Below are 16,015 nucleotides of genomic sequence, written 5' to 3'. Positions count from 1 at the left end.
TAAAACTAACTCTATTAGAGGGTGGCGGGGGGTTTGGTAAAAGATAATGTATTTGTTATATAATTCAGCAGAAAAGGGGCTGAATAAAAACACAGTGGAGGTGGAAATCCATGAAACAATGTTGTAATTATCTAACCCGAAGCTCATTTGAGAAATTTTGGAAACTTAATGAAAAACTATATTGGGGGGGGGGGGCTTGGAGACGGGAAGCAGCTGTCCTGTACGGGGAACAAACTTGCAACCTTTGCGTGTTCAGCTCTACCTGCAGATGCCATTGGGGGCTGGGCCTGGGACTGTTTGCATGCAAGCTTTGGCGATTCCCCTGAAACAATCCCTCGCCTCCCCACTCCTGCTTCCTGGACTGTGCCGCTTGGCTGGTATTTGCCAGACGCACCTGCAAGCAGCAAACTTCCCCCTGAGTGAGGGGCTCCAGCCTGCTTCCCATTAATTCTTCTTCTTCTTTGGTGATCATTCGTAGCCGAGTAAGATTGTCTTCCATGAACACGGTTTTAAAAGTGAGTCCGTAAGTGACTGTGGAGGCCAATTCTGGAACCACACGTCCTTCCACAGCGGGGACTGGTTTCCAGGCAGGAGTTGATCACGGTGACGGTTTGCCAAGCGTGCCTTCCTCTTAGTTCCTTTCTCCCTTGCATCCTGAGTTTGAGTGTCCGCAAAGCCCATGACACCTTTGGTAAAGGCTGTTCTCCAACTGGAGCGCTCTCAGGCCAGTGTTTCCCAAGTGTTGGTGTTTATAGGGGCTCCAGCCTGCTTCCCGTTTGTAATACAGTCCCTGCCCCAAGCAGACAGATCCGCTGCTGCCTATGAACCTCAGCTTTGTGCAAAGTGTCCTCTGCCCGAAGTTTTTTTTGCCTGCATCCCTCCTGTCCCTCTTGCAGGTGTCCAGAAGCCCCCCTCCTGCTGGGCCGTCCTGTGCCAAGAGCGAGTGACCGTCCTCCTTGTTGCCGTTGGCCAAGAGCTGTACCTGCTGGACAACACGACCTGCTCCCTGGTGGTGAGTGAGGGGGATGTAGGGCAGGGTGGGACACCTCTTGTGGGAGACCCCTGGACATTCGCTCCTGCTGGACCAATTCGTAGCCTGCTGCATTGCCGCAGAGCTATCTGTGGCTACTAGCCACAATGGCTGTGCTCTGCTTCCTTAATCAATCAATCAATCAATCAATCAATCAATCAATTTATTGTGCATAGCCTTTACAAATACCATTACAATGAACAGCAGAGGAAAACAGCAAGGCTTTCCTCTGAAATCACACAACATAACCTATAAAAGTTTACCAAAAAAGTAATTTACAGCATGAAATGGCTCATGTTTTGTTAGCCCCAAAATGGAAATCAAGCGAGAGCCCAATGCTTGGACTACTGCGCTCTATGTGGAGCAGTGCGCTCTCTGTGGGGCTACCTTTGAAGGTGACTCGGAAACTGCAATTAATGCAGAATGCGGCAGCTAGACTGGAGACTGGGAGTGGCTGCCGAGACCATATACCGTATTTTTTGCACCATAACACTCACTTTTTTCCTCCTAGAAAGTAAGGGGAAATGTCAGTGCATGTTATGGAGCGAATGCCTATGGATGGCGGGGGGATCTGCTGCAGTCGTGAGCAGAGGATCCATGGTTCCCCTTCCTTCCCTCCTCCGTGGCTCGCTTTGAAACAGCAAAGCGGGAGAAGAGCCGCTGAGTGGGGAGGAGAGAGGGACAGAGAGCCTGCTTGCTTTAAAGGAGCGAAGCAGGAGAGGAGAGGAGCCGCTTACACGAGTGTAAGCGGCTCCTGTCTGGTTGGCCCCTTTAAAGCAAGCAGGCTCTCTGTCCCACTCTCCTCCCCACTCAGCTGGCTAAATAGCAGCAAAGTTTTTCAGCAAGCCAGGGAGGAGAGAGAGAAGCAGAGCCCCCTCTTCTGCATTATTAACAGCATCCTTCTCCTGCCACTCCACGTGTGTTCCTTGTCCCGTGAGTGCCTTTCCTTCCCTCCCCACTTAAAACGTGGTTACAAAGCACGGATCCACATGGATCCTCAGGATTTTTGCATTGGGCTACCCCAAACTCACCGTCAGATCACATGTCTGTGGCCACAGCATGAACCACAAAAATCATACATCCACTGTTTCGTTTAGAATATTTTTTTCCCTTGTTTTCCTCCTCTAAAAACTATGTGCGTGTTATGGTCAGGTGCGTGTTATAGAGCGAAAAATACAGTAACACCAGTCCTTAAAGATCCTGAGCACAATTCAAAGTGTTGGTGCTGACCTTGAAAGCCCTAAATGGCCAAAGGTCCTGTATACCCGAAGGAGCATCTCCACCCCCATCGTTCAGCCCGGACACTGAGGTCCAGCGCCGAGGGCCTTCTGGCGGTTCCCTCACTGTGAGAAGCCAAGTTACAGGGAACCAGGCAGAGGGCCTCCTCGGTAGTGGCACCTGCCCTGTGGAACACCCTCCCAGCAGATGTCAAGGCAATAAACAACTATTTTACTTTTAAAAGACAACTGAAGGCAGCCCTGTTTAAGGAAGTTTTTAATGTCTGATGCTGTATTGTTTTTAATATTCGGTTGGAAGCCGCCCAGAGTAGCTGAGGAAACCCAGCCGGATGGGCGGGGTATAAATAATAAATTATTGTTATTATTATATTGTTATTATAAAGAAGAACAGCAACCTAAACTGGTGGAATATGCGCAGCTTGATGACCTAACATATAGAATAAGAGAAACAAGGAGAACATGCATTTAAAGAAGATTGGAAAATGTTTATTGAATATATGGGGGGAAATTGTGTTTATCTGAAAACGTGGGCAGCATTAAGATAAATTCAACAGTGTAAATAAGTTTTGATGGATGTAATAATGGAATACTGAATGGTTCAGTCTGTGTAAAATATGTAGGGATTCATGATATGCAAAATGAACCATGGAAAGAGTAGAAGGGAAGACACTATACTTTAAGGTTGTTTGAGTGAATACTCTAAAATGTAAAACCCGAAAATTTAATAAAAGTTATAGAAGAAATTTGCATAAAGTTTGCATCAAGTTTCAAAACTGGAAAGCATTAGCGGAAAGCTGGAACAGAGTTTCTTAGCTCAGCCAGAGCAAATTTGGCTATCAGGTGTGCAATTGGTACATCTTTTATCAGCTAAGAGTTCAACTGTTGATACGATAATCTTTATTGTCATTGTCCCATACAGAACAATGAAATTGAAAAAATCTACATCAGACATTCAGAAACCATCAAGCCTGCTATCCCAGCCTGGTTAGCGCCCTAAAAACTCTGATACCCCATAATTAAATACAATATACTCACACAGAGACTACCTTACACTGCGTTTAAAACCAAGATGGCATTTGGATAGAAACTGTTTCTCAGGCGGCTAGTCCTAGTCTTTATAACCCTGGACCTTCTTCCAGAAGGCAGAAGCTGAAAGAGATCAGATTCCTGGGTGGAATCGGCTTGAGAACCACTTATGAATAGGCAATGACATTTTCCCCTCCGGGCATTGCATGCAAGGAGTAAATCATCAGCCCTTCGTGGCCCTGCTGACTGTGTCTCCCTTCCTTCACCGCAGACCCTGCCTGGGCTGAGTCCTCATGCCGGCTCCTTTCTGCGGATGGCAGTATCCTTCAACTATCGCTTCCTGGCTCTCTTCACCGACACAGGATACATCTGGACGGGGAAGTCCAACCTTAAGGTGAGACCATGTCCAGATTCGCCTTGGAAGCGGAGAGATCCGTCAGATTGAAAGGCACTTCTCTGTGGGCCTCACTGCAGGATTCCACCTTGGTCTTCTGCAGAGGGATTAAGCTAGCCTCCTCCGCAACTGGGCATCTTCTGGGTGTTTTGGAGCATAGCGCGTGCTGCTGATGGGAGTTGTAGTTTGAACATCTGCAGGGGCACCAAGTTGGGGTAGGGCTGGATTCAGATGAAGGGCGGTCCAGGATAACACCTTGTGCCAGTTCCGTGATTCCTTCTCCCTTTTCTGAAAGAGAATCGACCTAAAAAGAAAGGGAACGGATTTCCTAAGGGCTAGAAAGTCACTCTTTTGGTTTTAAACAGGAGCTGAGATTCTGCATCTGAAAGCTGAGATTCTGTGGCATGCACACAGCCCTGCGGGTCTGCACAATTCGAAGGAGGGCATTTGCCTGTTGGCAGGCCTGTGTCCAATCCTTGTTTTCCAAAAGGGGATTCTGCATCACAGCAGCCTAAATTCTGTGTCCAAACTTCTTAGAAAACTCAGCCATGGTATTAACATTAGCAAAACAACAACAAACCTATGGTTACGTGAAACATACTCAATAAACACACAAGACGTAACCGGCTGTACTTTTGAATAAATAAAGTATACTATTCATTGTATCAAATTGTAGATTTCAACGGAAGTCTCATAAAGTTCAACGAAAAAAGCAGAAGACCCAGTGGATCAGTTCATTCTCTAGTCAGTTTATGCATAAGGTCCATACATGTATAAATGTCTATTCCACCTGTCTGTTCATAGAGTCCAATAATTGTTTTTAGTTGTTACAGTTGGGTTGTTACAGTTCCACAGAATCCTTTCACAGAGCCTAAGACAAGGATTTCTGGAATATTAGCCTTGTTTCACCATCCTAGGCTTCATCAGTAGAACAGGCTCAAATCATATAAGTGGATTTTAACTTGCTTGAGTAAGTTGTCGGAATCCTCTATTGTAATTTTCTGGCGTGTTTGAGGAAGTGTCTCGTGTGCAACGCACAGGGCACAAATGTGTAAAAGGGGGCTCTCCTGAAATCGGGGAAATACAGTGATGCTGCTGGCCTATCTTTCCAGCACGCAGCCCCACAGAGAGGGGCAGCTGACCCCTTTTCTTTCTCCCGTCCCTCATCGCCCCTCTGCCTCTTCCCTCTGCAGGAAAAACTGGGCGAGTCCATCTGCGAATTTCGAGCTCCGCCCAAGCAGATGGTCTGGTGAGTTCAGCAGGTCTCCTCCCCTTTTTTGCGAGGCTGGGGGACTTCCCAGCCTCACACAATCTTATATTATTGTCATACCATTTATGTACCGCTTGATGGTAAGGAAAACCCCCCTCCTTTTTCTTTTATGTGGTAGGTGCACCCGCTCTCGAAGTAAGCAGCGTGCCGTGGTGATGGCGTGGGAACGGCGCCTCCTCGTGGCTGGGGACGCAGAGCAGTGCATTCAGCATCCTTGCGGGGAGAGGCGGGGTGGGACTGGTGGGCTTATTATTCAGGGAAAATATGTCAGAACCTTCTCTAAGGTAACATTGGCTTCCTCCATATGTATTTGCCTGCTTAATTTATATGGCTGCCCTGTGGCAGAAGGGCTCTAGGGAGCCATTGCTGTTTAGCGTTTAGAGCGATGGGCTAGGACCTGGGAGATCAGGATTCAAAACGCGCCTGGCACCTGGCTAATTTCTAACACAGGTACTGGGCGAGGTGAGCCTGTGACTTGATCCAAAACAGGTCTTTTTTACACCGTTTGGTTCTGCTGGTTGTTTAGACGAGGGATGGGGCGGGGCGTGCTGTGGCTCGACTCCGAGCATCCCTGGCCATCTTGGCTGTTGGGGGTTGGAGTCCAGGAGCATCTGGGGTGCCCCACGGAGTTCCCCATCCAGCGCCCCCCTGTGTCCTCCTTGGATTCCTTAATGCTGACCGCAGGTACCCTCTAGATGAGGATTCGTACCTCGTGCCAGAGCTCGATGGCGTGAGGATCTTCTCCCGTTCCACCCACGAATTCCTCCACGAGATCCCAGGTGAGTCTCCCCTGCAGTACTGGGCAAGCAGAGAGGACTAGAAACCTGCCGCCTCCTGTTTGAAAAGGGGAGCCTGGGTTGTTTGTTTCAGGACCCCTCGCCCGGTTTGAGCATCGTGGCCAAGATTCTCACTTCTTGCTTCCGTTTCAGAGGCCAGCCAGGAAGTCTTCAAGATTGCGTCCATGGCGCCAGGAGCATTGCTGCTGGAAGCTCAGAAGGAGTATGAGGTGAGGGACGCTTGGCAGGTGGGGACACTGTTGGAAAACTAGCCCCCCGGGAGAGGCTGGCCCCCCTCTTGGGTTCCCGGGGCTTGTTTACCGGTGATCTGCCCTGGCTGGCATCCCCGCAAGTCCAGGGAGATTGTGATAGGCGACACTTCCCAGCGTGGAAAATGCACACCCCCTTCCCTCCTTGCATACCAGCAAGAGAAAAGAAGATAGTCAGAAAGTCTATTTACATCTCGTTTATTTCTGACTCTTCAGCTGTACAAAAAAACATGTCCGATCACTCTGACTTCTCTCCGAGCAAGTGACAAAGACTTCCTTCACATACGCAACAGGAAGGTCTCATATTACACACAAAACAAAGCTCTGTGAATCCTGTGAACTGCTTGGAATATCCTTTCCCAGGACTAGCCACATCATGTGATGTAAACGTTGAGCTATTTGTTTGCAGCTGCGTAGTAATCATATCGTAACAGACACCACTTTGGTGTAGGACCGACTGGCTGGAAGAACTGTTGGAATCTGCACTCGGCCAAGTTGATAAAGCTCATTTTCCTCTGGCCGAGCCTCCGGAATCGCCTCCGACGATAATTAACGACCTGAGCCTTTGATGAGGCTCCAGGCACATCCCATTCAGCAGAGAATCCAGAACAGCACGCGGAGTGATGAGATTTATGGCTACATGCTATGCTTTATTTCTAAGCTACGCAGAGAGCGCAGAGAGCAACTGAACAACAAAGGAACAGGAAACCACTAATGTCACATCCCGTCTCCCGTTTCTCATGAGACTTCCAACAGCCTGGACTGTCTCTGGAATGTAAACAGAGTCTTGTGACACTAAGGCTTCTTGTTAGTTTCTGTTTGCCAAGAACAGCCAGGACCAGCTGGCAGCCTCAGGTGTAACTCTGTGCATAACCTGAAGAATTTCATTTCATTTATTACATTTATATATCACTTGCATCTTCCTAGCATGAGACGCTTAATCTCAGGGTTGTGGGTTCAAGCCCAAGCAAAAGAGTCTAACTTTGACTCAAGAAAATCACCATTTTATAGTTCAAATCAGGAAAAATAAATACAGTCAGAACTACAAAGTTTCACAAAATGTTTAGTGGTGTGAGTAGCCCTGCATCCCCTCAGGAAAAAAAAAAGCGCTGCCCATTGGGATTTCGGCACCTAAAATTCCTAAAACAAAGGCTTCGGGGTTTTTTTTTAAGAAAAAGTTATTTCAAACATTTAATTGATTATATATCATTTCCCAAAATGGTAGTAGTTTCAATCCTGTTACTTTATTACTGCTAAGCTTGCCGTTCCGGTCACCATCGGCAGGATGGGTGGCATATAAGTTTATTAAACAATGATCATGGGCGAAGGAGGCACTCTTGAAGAGATCTGGTACCCACAGCCTGCAAGGGCTTTAAAGCTTCCTGTTTTTCTCACCCTCCTCAGAAAGAGAGCCAGAAGGCCGACGAGTACCTGCGGGAGATCAAGGACCAGAATCTGCTCCCAGAGGCCGTGGAACAATGCATCAGGGCGGCCAGCTATGAGCACGAGCCCGAGATCCAGAAATCTCTCCTTCGGGTGAGTATTGAAGGGGCAGAACCCGCTGCTTGTTTTGGGGGTGGGCACGGCCCCCTTACAAAGAGAGCTCAGGTGTGGCAGATTGGGAGTGGCCAATTCCTGAGCTGCGTGCTGTAAGAGGTTAAGCACACCTGAGCTACTAAAAAAAACACCCCTTGCCTTTCTGCCCACAGAAGGCTCTCTGTGAGTGAGTGAGTGAGTGAGTGAGTGAGTGAATTAATAATAAAATAAATAAATAAATAAATAAATAAATAAATAAATAAATTTATACCCTGCCCTTCCCAGCCAAGACCATAGCTGTCAACCTTCCCTTTTTTAGCGGGAAATTCCCTTTTCCAGTGCCATTTCCCGCTGCTATCCCGGATTGTTATATATCCCGTAGACTGTCCCCAGGATGATGATGGTAATAATACTAATACTAATACTAATACTAATACTAATACTAATACTAATACTAATACTAATAATAATAATTTATTATTCATACCCCGCCCATCTGGCTGAGTTTCCCCAGCCACTCTGGGCCACTCCCAATCGAGTGTTAAAAGCAGTACAGCATTAAATTATAAATTATATATTTAACCCTTTCTCTCTAGGCGGCCTCCTTTGGGAAATGCTTCATTGACAAGTTCCCGCCCGAGCGCTTCGTGGAGACCTGCAGGGATCTGCGGGTGCTCAACGCCATCCGGGATTACCAGATCGGGATCCCCCTCAGCTTCGACCAGTATCCTAGAGACACAGTAGTAGCTCAGTCGGTATCAAGCAATCGGTTTTATTGTTTGTAGCCAATGGCCGTCACAATGCAATGTGAACACAAATCACACAGCTGTAAAAGGGGAGCAGTGCATACACCGGAAAAAGGCAAATCTACTTCAGCTCAGTGGGGAGAGCATGGGACTCTTAATCTCAGGGTAGTGGGTTCGAGTCCCGCATTAGGCAAAAAGTTCCTGCATCGCAGGGGGTTGGACTAGATGGCCGTTGATGGTCCCATAAAAGTAAAGGGACCCCTGACCATTAGCGCTGCAACCCCTGGCCGATTCTGGGGTTGCAGCGCTCATCTCGCTTTATTGGCTGAGGGAGCTGGTGTATAGCTTCCGGGTCATGTGGCCAGCATGACTAAGCTGCTTCTGGCGAACCAGAGTAGCGCATGGAAATGTCATTTACCTTCCCGCCGGAGTGGTACCTATTTATCTACTCGCACTGACGTGCTTTCAAACTGCTAGGTTGGCAGGAGCAGGGACCGAGCAACAGGAGCTCACGCCGTCGCGGGGATTCGAACCGCCAACCTTCTGATCGGCAAGTCCTAGGCTCTGTGGTTTAACCCACAGCGCCCCCCGCGTCCCTGGTGGTCCCTTGCAATCCTACAATTCTGTGATTCTAAACTGCAAATTTTGTTGCGGTTGGCGCATGCACAAGGGCCTTTTCCTTGACAACTGCTGCAGATACACACAGGTCACCAAGGAAGTTTTGCTGGACAGGTAAGGACCACACACACACACACACCGCTTCCTTGCTCGGCTGAGCTGCATCTCTTGGGCTATTTGGGAGGGGAACTAGGTGGGAGAAGAGGAAGATTCTAGGATGCTTCTCTATGACCCAAATAAAACAACACAAGTTAGGCCAACAGACCAAACACGGAGTTGTGGACACAATTCTGGGTGTGTAGGTCCAAGATGGAGCCGAAGAGCAAGGGAGGCGTCTGCGATCCAGTGCATGGAAAATCTAGCCGTGGATCTGGGTTCAAGTCCTGCTCTTTGCCAAGCTGGTTGTTGCTTATTCAAAAGTGGGGTGGGTTTGTTTGTTTTTTTGCTCAGTTTCTTCAAGCAGGGCGGCTTGGGAATAATGGGATAAAGGTGTTCCCTGCCCAAAATCAGGGCTTGATAGGCAGGAGCTGCTTCCCTTAGCGGTCAAAGATGGAGAATATCTTTGGGCCAAATGTATACTACTCCTGACGATGGAGGCTTTATTCTGGCTCATGGACAGAACTCTCCTCCGTAAGGAATAAGGAATACAGAGGCGTGACTAGTTCTCCTATCTTTTGCACCCTAAGGCTGGTTCTGCGGAGACTTTACCCCATCGCTATCAAAATCTGCGAGTACCTGCGTCTCTCCGAGTTCCAAGGGATTAGCCGCATCTTGGCGCACTGGGCCTGCTACAAGGTAAGAATGTTTCACCCGTAAATCCGGATCGCTTTATGTTCCCTCTGCCACCACCATCTGCCGAAGCCTGAAATCTTCCAGCAGCATCTCACATACATACAAACCTGCATAATTTTATCTGTATGCCGCCTTTCCACAGTTCAAGCCATGCTCAAGGCGGAACACATCATGAAAAAAAACACATCACTACTACATCACAAAAGTAGCCACCAATAGTAAACACAAAAATACAAAACCAAACTGAACAATTTCCACATACAGTCATACCTTGGTTCTCGAACACCTTGCGACTCGAATGTTTTGGCTCCCAAATGCCGCAAACTCGGAAGTGAGTGTTTTCCAGTTTGCAAACGTTTTTTGGAAGCCAAATGTCCAATGCAGCAGCTTCTGATTTAGTGCAGGTAGCTCCTGCAGCCAATCGGAAGCCACGCCTTGGTTTCCGAATGTTTTCGGAAGTCAAACGGACTTCCAGAACAGATTCCATTTGAGAACCAAGGTACGACTGTACAGTGGTGCCTTGGTTCTCAAAACTAATCTGTTCCGGAAGTCCGTTCCAAAACCAAAGCATTCCAAAACCAAGGCGCGCTTTCCCATAGAAAGTAATGCAAAATGGATTAATCCGTTTCAGACTTTTAAAAACAGCCCCTAAAACCACAATTTAACATGAATTTCACTATCTAACGAGACCATTGATCCACAAAACAAAAGCAATAATCAATGTACTGTACTATAAAATAAATAAGACATTGTAGATGATAAAAATTAAATTTATATTTTTTTCTTACCTGCACTGATGATACTCATTGATGGGAGGCTTTTATCCTATCCATTTCCGTGGTCACACAATCAATCAGTAGCTGAACTGGGCTCCACACAGTCACAAAAACAAATTAACCAAAAAAGACTCAAAAACAAAAACGCAAAATAAATAGCAAAAACAAAAGCGCCAAAATTAATCCGTTCCGGAAGTCTGTTTGACTTCCGAAATGTTTGAAAACCAAGGCGCAGCTTCTAATTGGTGCAGGCGCCCCGGAAACAATAGCTGACTGCTGCATTGGTCGTTCGGCTTCTGAAAAACGTTCGAAAACCGGAACACCCTGTGGAACACCCTCCCACCAGATGTCAAAGAGAACAACAACTACCAGACTTTTGGAAGACATCTGAAGGCAGCCCTGTTTAGGGAAGCTTTCAATGTTTAATAGGTTATTGTATTTTAATATTCTGTTGGAAGCTGCCCAGAGTGGCTGGGGAAGCCCAGCCAGATGGGCGGGGTATAAATCATCATCATCATCATCATCATCATCATCATCATCTACAATATCTTGCTCTTCTTGCTGTGTTTTCCTAGAAGATTAGTGTGCATAATACCAGCTGGTTTATGTTGCTGAGCGCACTGAAGGATTTCATGCCCACCCCCAGGCCGTTTTCCCAACAACTTTCACTCTGCAACATTTGGAGAATACTGAAGATGCAGCTCTTTTTCCAGACTTGGGATGTATATTTCCCCCTTCTTTCTGAGACTTTGTGTTGCTTTAAAACTGTTTCTAGCGTTATTGTAGCCCATCCTTCACAACAACAACAACAACAACAATAATAATAATAATAATAATAATAATAATAATAATTAATGATAATAATACACTGTGTGTTTTCCAAATTCCCAGGTACAGCAGAAAGACAAATCTGATGAGGAAGTAGCTCAGGCCATCAACCAAAAACTGGGCGATACCCCGGGCATCTCGTACTCGGAGATCGCTGCCCGGGCGTACGAATGCGGCCGGGCAGAGCTGGCCATTAAGGTACGAGAGCAGGTGGGCTGGCTGAGGTTGGGTGAGTCCTGATGAAGCAAGTAAAATTTTAAATGGTACCCACTTAAAATGAAATAAAGGATAGACGGATGCAGCAACTTGGAGAAAATGAAGGTGAGGTTTATTGCTGAGCAATAATGGACCCAGATGGAATCCTTTCCAAAAGATTGGGACCCCAATGCATTCAAGTTCTGAGGATAAATACCTGTGTGCATCACAGATCATGAGACAATCATGAGACAATCACGAACGGCAGCGAAAAATAACCAATTAGCGCGCTTTCTGCCATGCTCCTGGCCGTGCACAGAGTTCACTCCCAACTTCTGCTTTCTTGTCTGTACCGTCTGACCTTTTCCCTAGTGGGTGGAACAGGGAAAAGAGGAGGGGATCTCCTGGCGCTAACACCTGTTCATGTAGGGAGTATTGTGGTCAGCCCTTCCTGTTTTGTGTACAGAATTAGTCTGGAGCTAAGGGGGAGATTTGTACCAGCGTCTTCTGATTTATGGCTTCCTCTTTCTCTAGGGTGCAAAATGCACTGGGGGAAAGGTCGGTTTCTGACTTGCGGTTTCAAGCAGTTTTGCAGTTAGCCTAGGCAAAAGGCTTTTTTTGATTCAAATGGATTACAGTGGTGCCTCGCAAGACGAAAAGAATCCGTTCCACGAGTCTCTTCATCTTGCGGTTTTTTCGTCTTGCGAAGCAAGCCCATTAGCGGATTAGCGCTATTAGCGGCTAAGCGGCTTAGCGGATCAGCTGATAAGCGGCTTAGCGGATCAGCTGATTAGCGGTTTAGCGGCTTAGCGGATCAGCTGATAAGCGGCTTAGCGGCTTAGAAAAAGGGGGGGAAAGGGAAAAAACCCCGCAGGAACTCGCAAGACATTATCGTCTTGCGAAGCAAGCCCATAGGAAATTCGTTTTGCGAACCACCTCCAAAACGGAAAACCCTTTCGTCTAGCAGGTTTTCCGTCTTGCGAGGCATTCGTCTTGCGGGGCACCACTGTATAAAAATCATTGTAAGCCCTGATTATATGTGTGCATATGTGAATATATTGATATCTGATGACTGATTATATGAATAGCATAAGGGTAACCCTCCTTTCCTTGCTTTACTGAGGCTCAGCTACACCTTGGTAAATCGTGGTGCATTGTGGGATAGGAACCGAGTGAGAGGCCAGTGTTGGATTTGTAAGATCTGCTCTGGGTGCTGACTTGTCTCTTAGCATTCACAGAACCGTACAGTTGGAAGGGACCCCCGGCGAGTAATCTAGTCCCACCCCCCGCAATACAGGAATCTCAGCATCTTGGATCTCTCTCAACAGCCACACCACTGTGATGTTCAAGACATCACAGTGGTCTCTGAAGAAGTGTGCATGCACACGAAAGCTCATACCAATAACAAACTTAGTTGGTCTCTAAGGTGCTACTGGAAGGAATTTTTTAATTTTACGATACAATAATCTTTATTGTCATTGTCCCATAAAAAGGTAAAGGGACCCCTGACCATTAGGTCTAGTCGTGACCGACTCTGGGGTTGCGGCGCTCATCTCGCTTTATTGGCCGAGGGAGCCGGCGTACAGCTTCCGGGTCATGTGGCCAGCATGACTAAGCCGCTTCTGGCGAACCAGAGCAGTGCACGGAAACGCCGTTTACCTTCCCGCCAGAGCGGTACCTATTTATCTACTTGCACTTTGACATGCTTTCAAACTGCTAGGTGGGCAGGAGCAGGGACCGAGCAACGGGAGCTCACTCCGTCGCGGGGATTTGAACCGCCGACCTTCTGATCGGCAAGCCCTAGGCTCTGTGGTTTAACCCACAGTGCCACCCGTGTCCCTTTCATTGCCCCATACAGAACAACAAAATTGAAAAAATCTACATCAGAGATTCAAAAACCCACAAGCCTGCTATCCCAGTTATCCCAGCCTGTTTAGCCCCTAAAAACTCTGATACTCCATAATTGAATACAATATACTCCCACAGAGACTACCTTACACTGCGTTTAAAACCAAAATCGCATTTGGATAGAAACTGTTTCTCAGGCGGCTAGTCCTAGTCTTTATAACCCTGGACCTTCTTCCAGAAGGCAGAAGCTGAAAGAGATCATTTCTGGGGTGCGCACTATCCTGCACTATCTCTGCAGCTTTCTTGTGGCACCTGGAAGCGTAGATTTGATCCAAGGTGGGAAGAGTGCACCCAGTTATTCTCTCCGCAGTCTTTACAACCCTGGACAGCATTGTTTTTCCCCTGACCGTGTAGCTCCCAAACCACACACACAGACCATAAGTTAATAAACTCTCAACAGTACAATGGTTAAATGCCATCAGCAGGTCCTTTGAGAGATTATTTTTCTGGAGGATTCTCAGAAAATTACAACTACAGCAGACCAACACGGCTACCTCCCAGTAAAATGTTCAAGACAGTTTTCCCTGGTCAGAATGACAGACGCCCCTGAGAAACCCACAAAAGAGGAGTCCGCGGGCCTATTGATTAGGCGGCTGTTTGGCGGCTGTTTGGCAAAGTCTCCCCCCGCCGCCCGGCATCGGAACGATTTCCCGAAGCCAAGCGGCGGGGCGGGAACGCCTCCCCCCGCCGCCCGGCTTCGGGGCGGGAAAGCCTCCCCCCGCCGCCCGGCTTCGGGGCGAGAAAGCCTCCCCGCGCCGCCTGGCATCGGAACGATGTCCCGAAGCCGGGCGGCGGGGCCGCGAAGCCTGGGCGCGCTGGCAACTCTCCGCAAGGAGCGCTCCCGCTGCTTGCGGAGAGGTCCGCGAAGCCTGTCCTGGACCTCTTCTGAAGGCAGGGGGGGGGCAAAAGTCTTTGTCCCCCCTGCTTGCCTTCCCAGGGGCTTTTAAATCGCCCGGACAGCGCCCGCCAGAAGAGGTCGGGGGAAGGCGGTTTCCATAGGAACGCATTAATTGATTTTCAATGCATTCCTATGGAAAACCGTGCATCGCAAGACGAAAAACTCGCAAGACGAAGAAACTTGCGGAACGAATTAATTTCGTCTTGCGAGGCACCACTGTATACTCCACCCATCTGGCTGGGTTTCCCCAGCCACTCTGGGCAGCTCCCAACAGAATATTAAAAACATGACAAAAGATCAGACATTAAAAACTTCCCTAAACAGGGCTGTCTTCAGATGTCTTCTAAAAGTCAAATAGTTGTTTATCTCCTTGAAATCTGATCGCAGGACGTTCCACAGGGCAAGCGCCACTACTGAGAAGGCCCTCTGCCTGGTTCCCTGTAACCTCACTTCTCAGAAGGAGGGAACCGCCAGAAGGCCCTCGGAGCTGGACCTCAGTGTTTGGGCAGAACGATGGGGGTGTAGACACTCCTTCAGGTATACTGGGCCGAGGCCGTTTAGGGCTTTCAAGGTCAGCACCAACACTTTGACTTGTGCTCGGAAACGTACTGGGAGCCAATGTAGGTCTTTCAGGACTGGTGTTATATTGTCTTGGTGGGCGCTCCCAATCACCAGTCTAGCTGCTGCATTGCTTTTGTGAGAGTTGCTTTTGTGTTCAGATCATAGCTGTCAACATTTTCCTTTTTTTAAGGGAAATTCCCTTATTCCAAATAGGATTCCTCGCAAGAAAAGGGAAAAGTTGACAGCAATGGCTCGGATCCTGCTTGCTGGTTTCCCACAAACAACCTTTCAGCCCCTGTGAGAATAGGATGCTGGACTAGGTGGGCCATTGGCCTGATCCTGCAGGCTCTCTTCATATACTTACAGGCTTATTATATAGATTCATTCCTTCGCCTTAGCTTTACACATGTGTAGAAAATCAAATCCAGTTCCCTGTGGGATTGGTTAGGCTGAGAGGCTCAAGGCCACCCAGTGAACTTTATGGCTGAGCAAGGATTTGAAGCCAGCTCTCTCCCGGGTCCTAGTCCGATACTCTAACCTCCACGGCAGGGACGCGGGTGGCTCTGTGGGTTAAACCACAGAGCCTAGGACTTGCTGATCAGAAGGTCGGCGGTTTGAATCCCTGCAACGGGGTGAGCTCCTGTTGCTCGGTCCCTGCTCCTGCCAACCTAGCAGTTCGAAAGCACATCAAAGTGCAAGTAGGTAAATAGGTACTGCTCCGGCGGGAAGGTAAACGGCGTTTCCGTACACTGCTCTGGTTCGCCAGAAGCGGCTTAGTCATGCTGGCCACATGAACCAGAAGCTATACTCCAGCTCCCTCGGCCAGTAAAGCGAGATGAGCGCCACAACCCCAGAGTCGGCCACAACTGGACCTAATGGTTAGGGGTCCCTCTACCTTTAACTTCCATGGCACACTGGCAGGTGGGGCTGGCTGCCTCAATGCCATTCCTGCCTTTTGCAACTGCTAGTAGCCATTCTGGTCCCCCAAATGTTAGTTGCCTTTAGCTGAGACCCCTGCATTTCCTGGGGCTCTACTGGATGACCCTGGGCGGGGTACCTTCCTACGATTCTGTGATTCTACGAAGTCTATGAAATAATATTGCAATGCAGTGCAGCGCCCGTTGACCCCGCGGTGCCATTGTGTTTGCTTGCAG

General features: G+C 48.1%; 1 protein-coding gene and 1 long non-coding RNA gene across 3 annotated transcripts in view; one reads left to right on the top strand and one right to left on the bottom strand.

Annotated features, from left to right (window-relative positions):
- LOC309350464 overlaps positions 1 to 16,015 on the bottom strand; it is a 251,288-nt gene that overhangs the window by 20,390 nt on the left and 214,883 nt on the right. The gene's annotated exons all lie outside the window — the stretch shown is intronic.
- Positions 1 to 16,015, top strand: part of VPS16 (VPS16 core subunit of CORVET and HOPS complexes) — a 39,087-nt gene that overhangs the window by 8,430 nt on the left and 14,642 nt on the right. Inside the window, exons 6-16 of the mRNA XM_081877454.1 lie at positions 897 to 1,012; positions 3,566 to 3,688; positions 4,882 to 4,937; positions 5,077 to 5,189; positions 5,654 to 5,737; positions 5,888 to 5,964; positions 7,408 to 7,539; positions 8,136 to 8,263; positions 8,982 to 9,017; positions 9,590 to 9,698; positions 11,363 to 11,497. Coding sequence (XP_081733580.1) covers positions 897 to 1,012; positions 3,566 to 3,688; positions 4,882 to 4,937; positions 5,077 to 5,189; positions 5,654 to 5,737; positions 5,888 to 5,964; positions 7,408 to 7,539; positions 8,136 to 8,263; positions 8,982 to 9,017; positions 9,590 to 9,698; positions 11,363 to 11,497 — 1,109 coding nt within the window. The remainder of the gene's footprint in view (positions 1 to 896; positions 1,013 to 3,565; positions 3,689 to 4,881; positions 4,938 to 5,076; positions 5,190 to 5,653; positions 5,738 to 5,887; positions 5,965 to 7,407; positions 7,540 to 8,135; positions 8,264 to 8,981; positions 9,018 to 9,589; positions 9,699 to 11,362; positions 11,498 to 16,015) is intronic.

The sequence above is a fragment of the Podarcis erhardii genome, assembly GCF_964252035.2.
Source record: "Podarcis erhardii genome assembly, chromosome: 9".
NCBI lineage: Eukaryota > Metazoa > Chordata > Lepidosauria > Squamata > Lacertidae > Podarcis > Podarcis erhardii.
The sequence above is the reverse complement of the archived record's forward strand: the minus strand, read 5'-3'. Positions and strand labels throughout refer to the sequence as shown.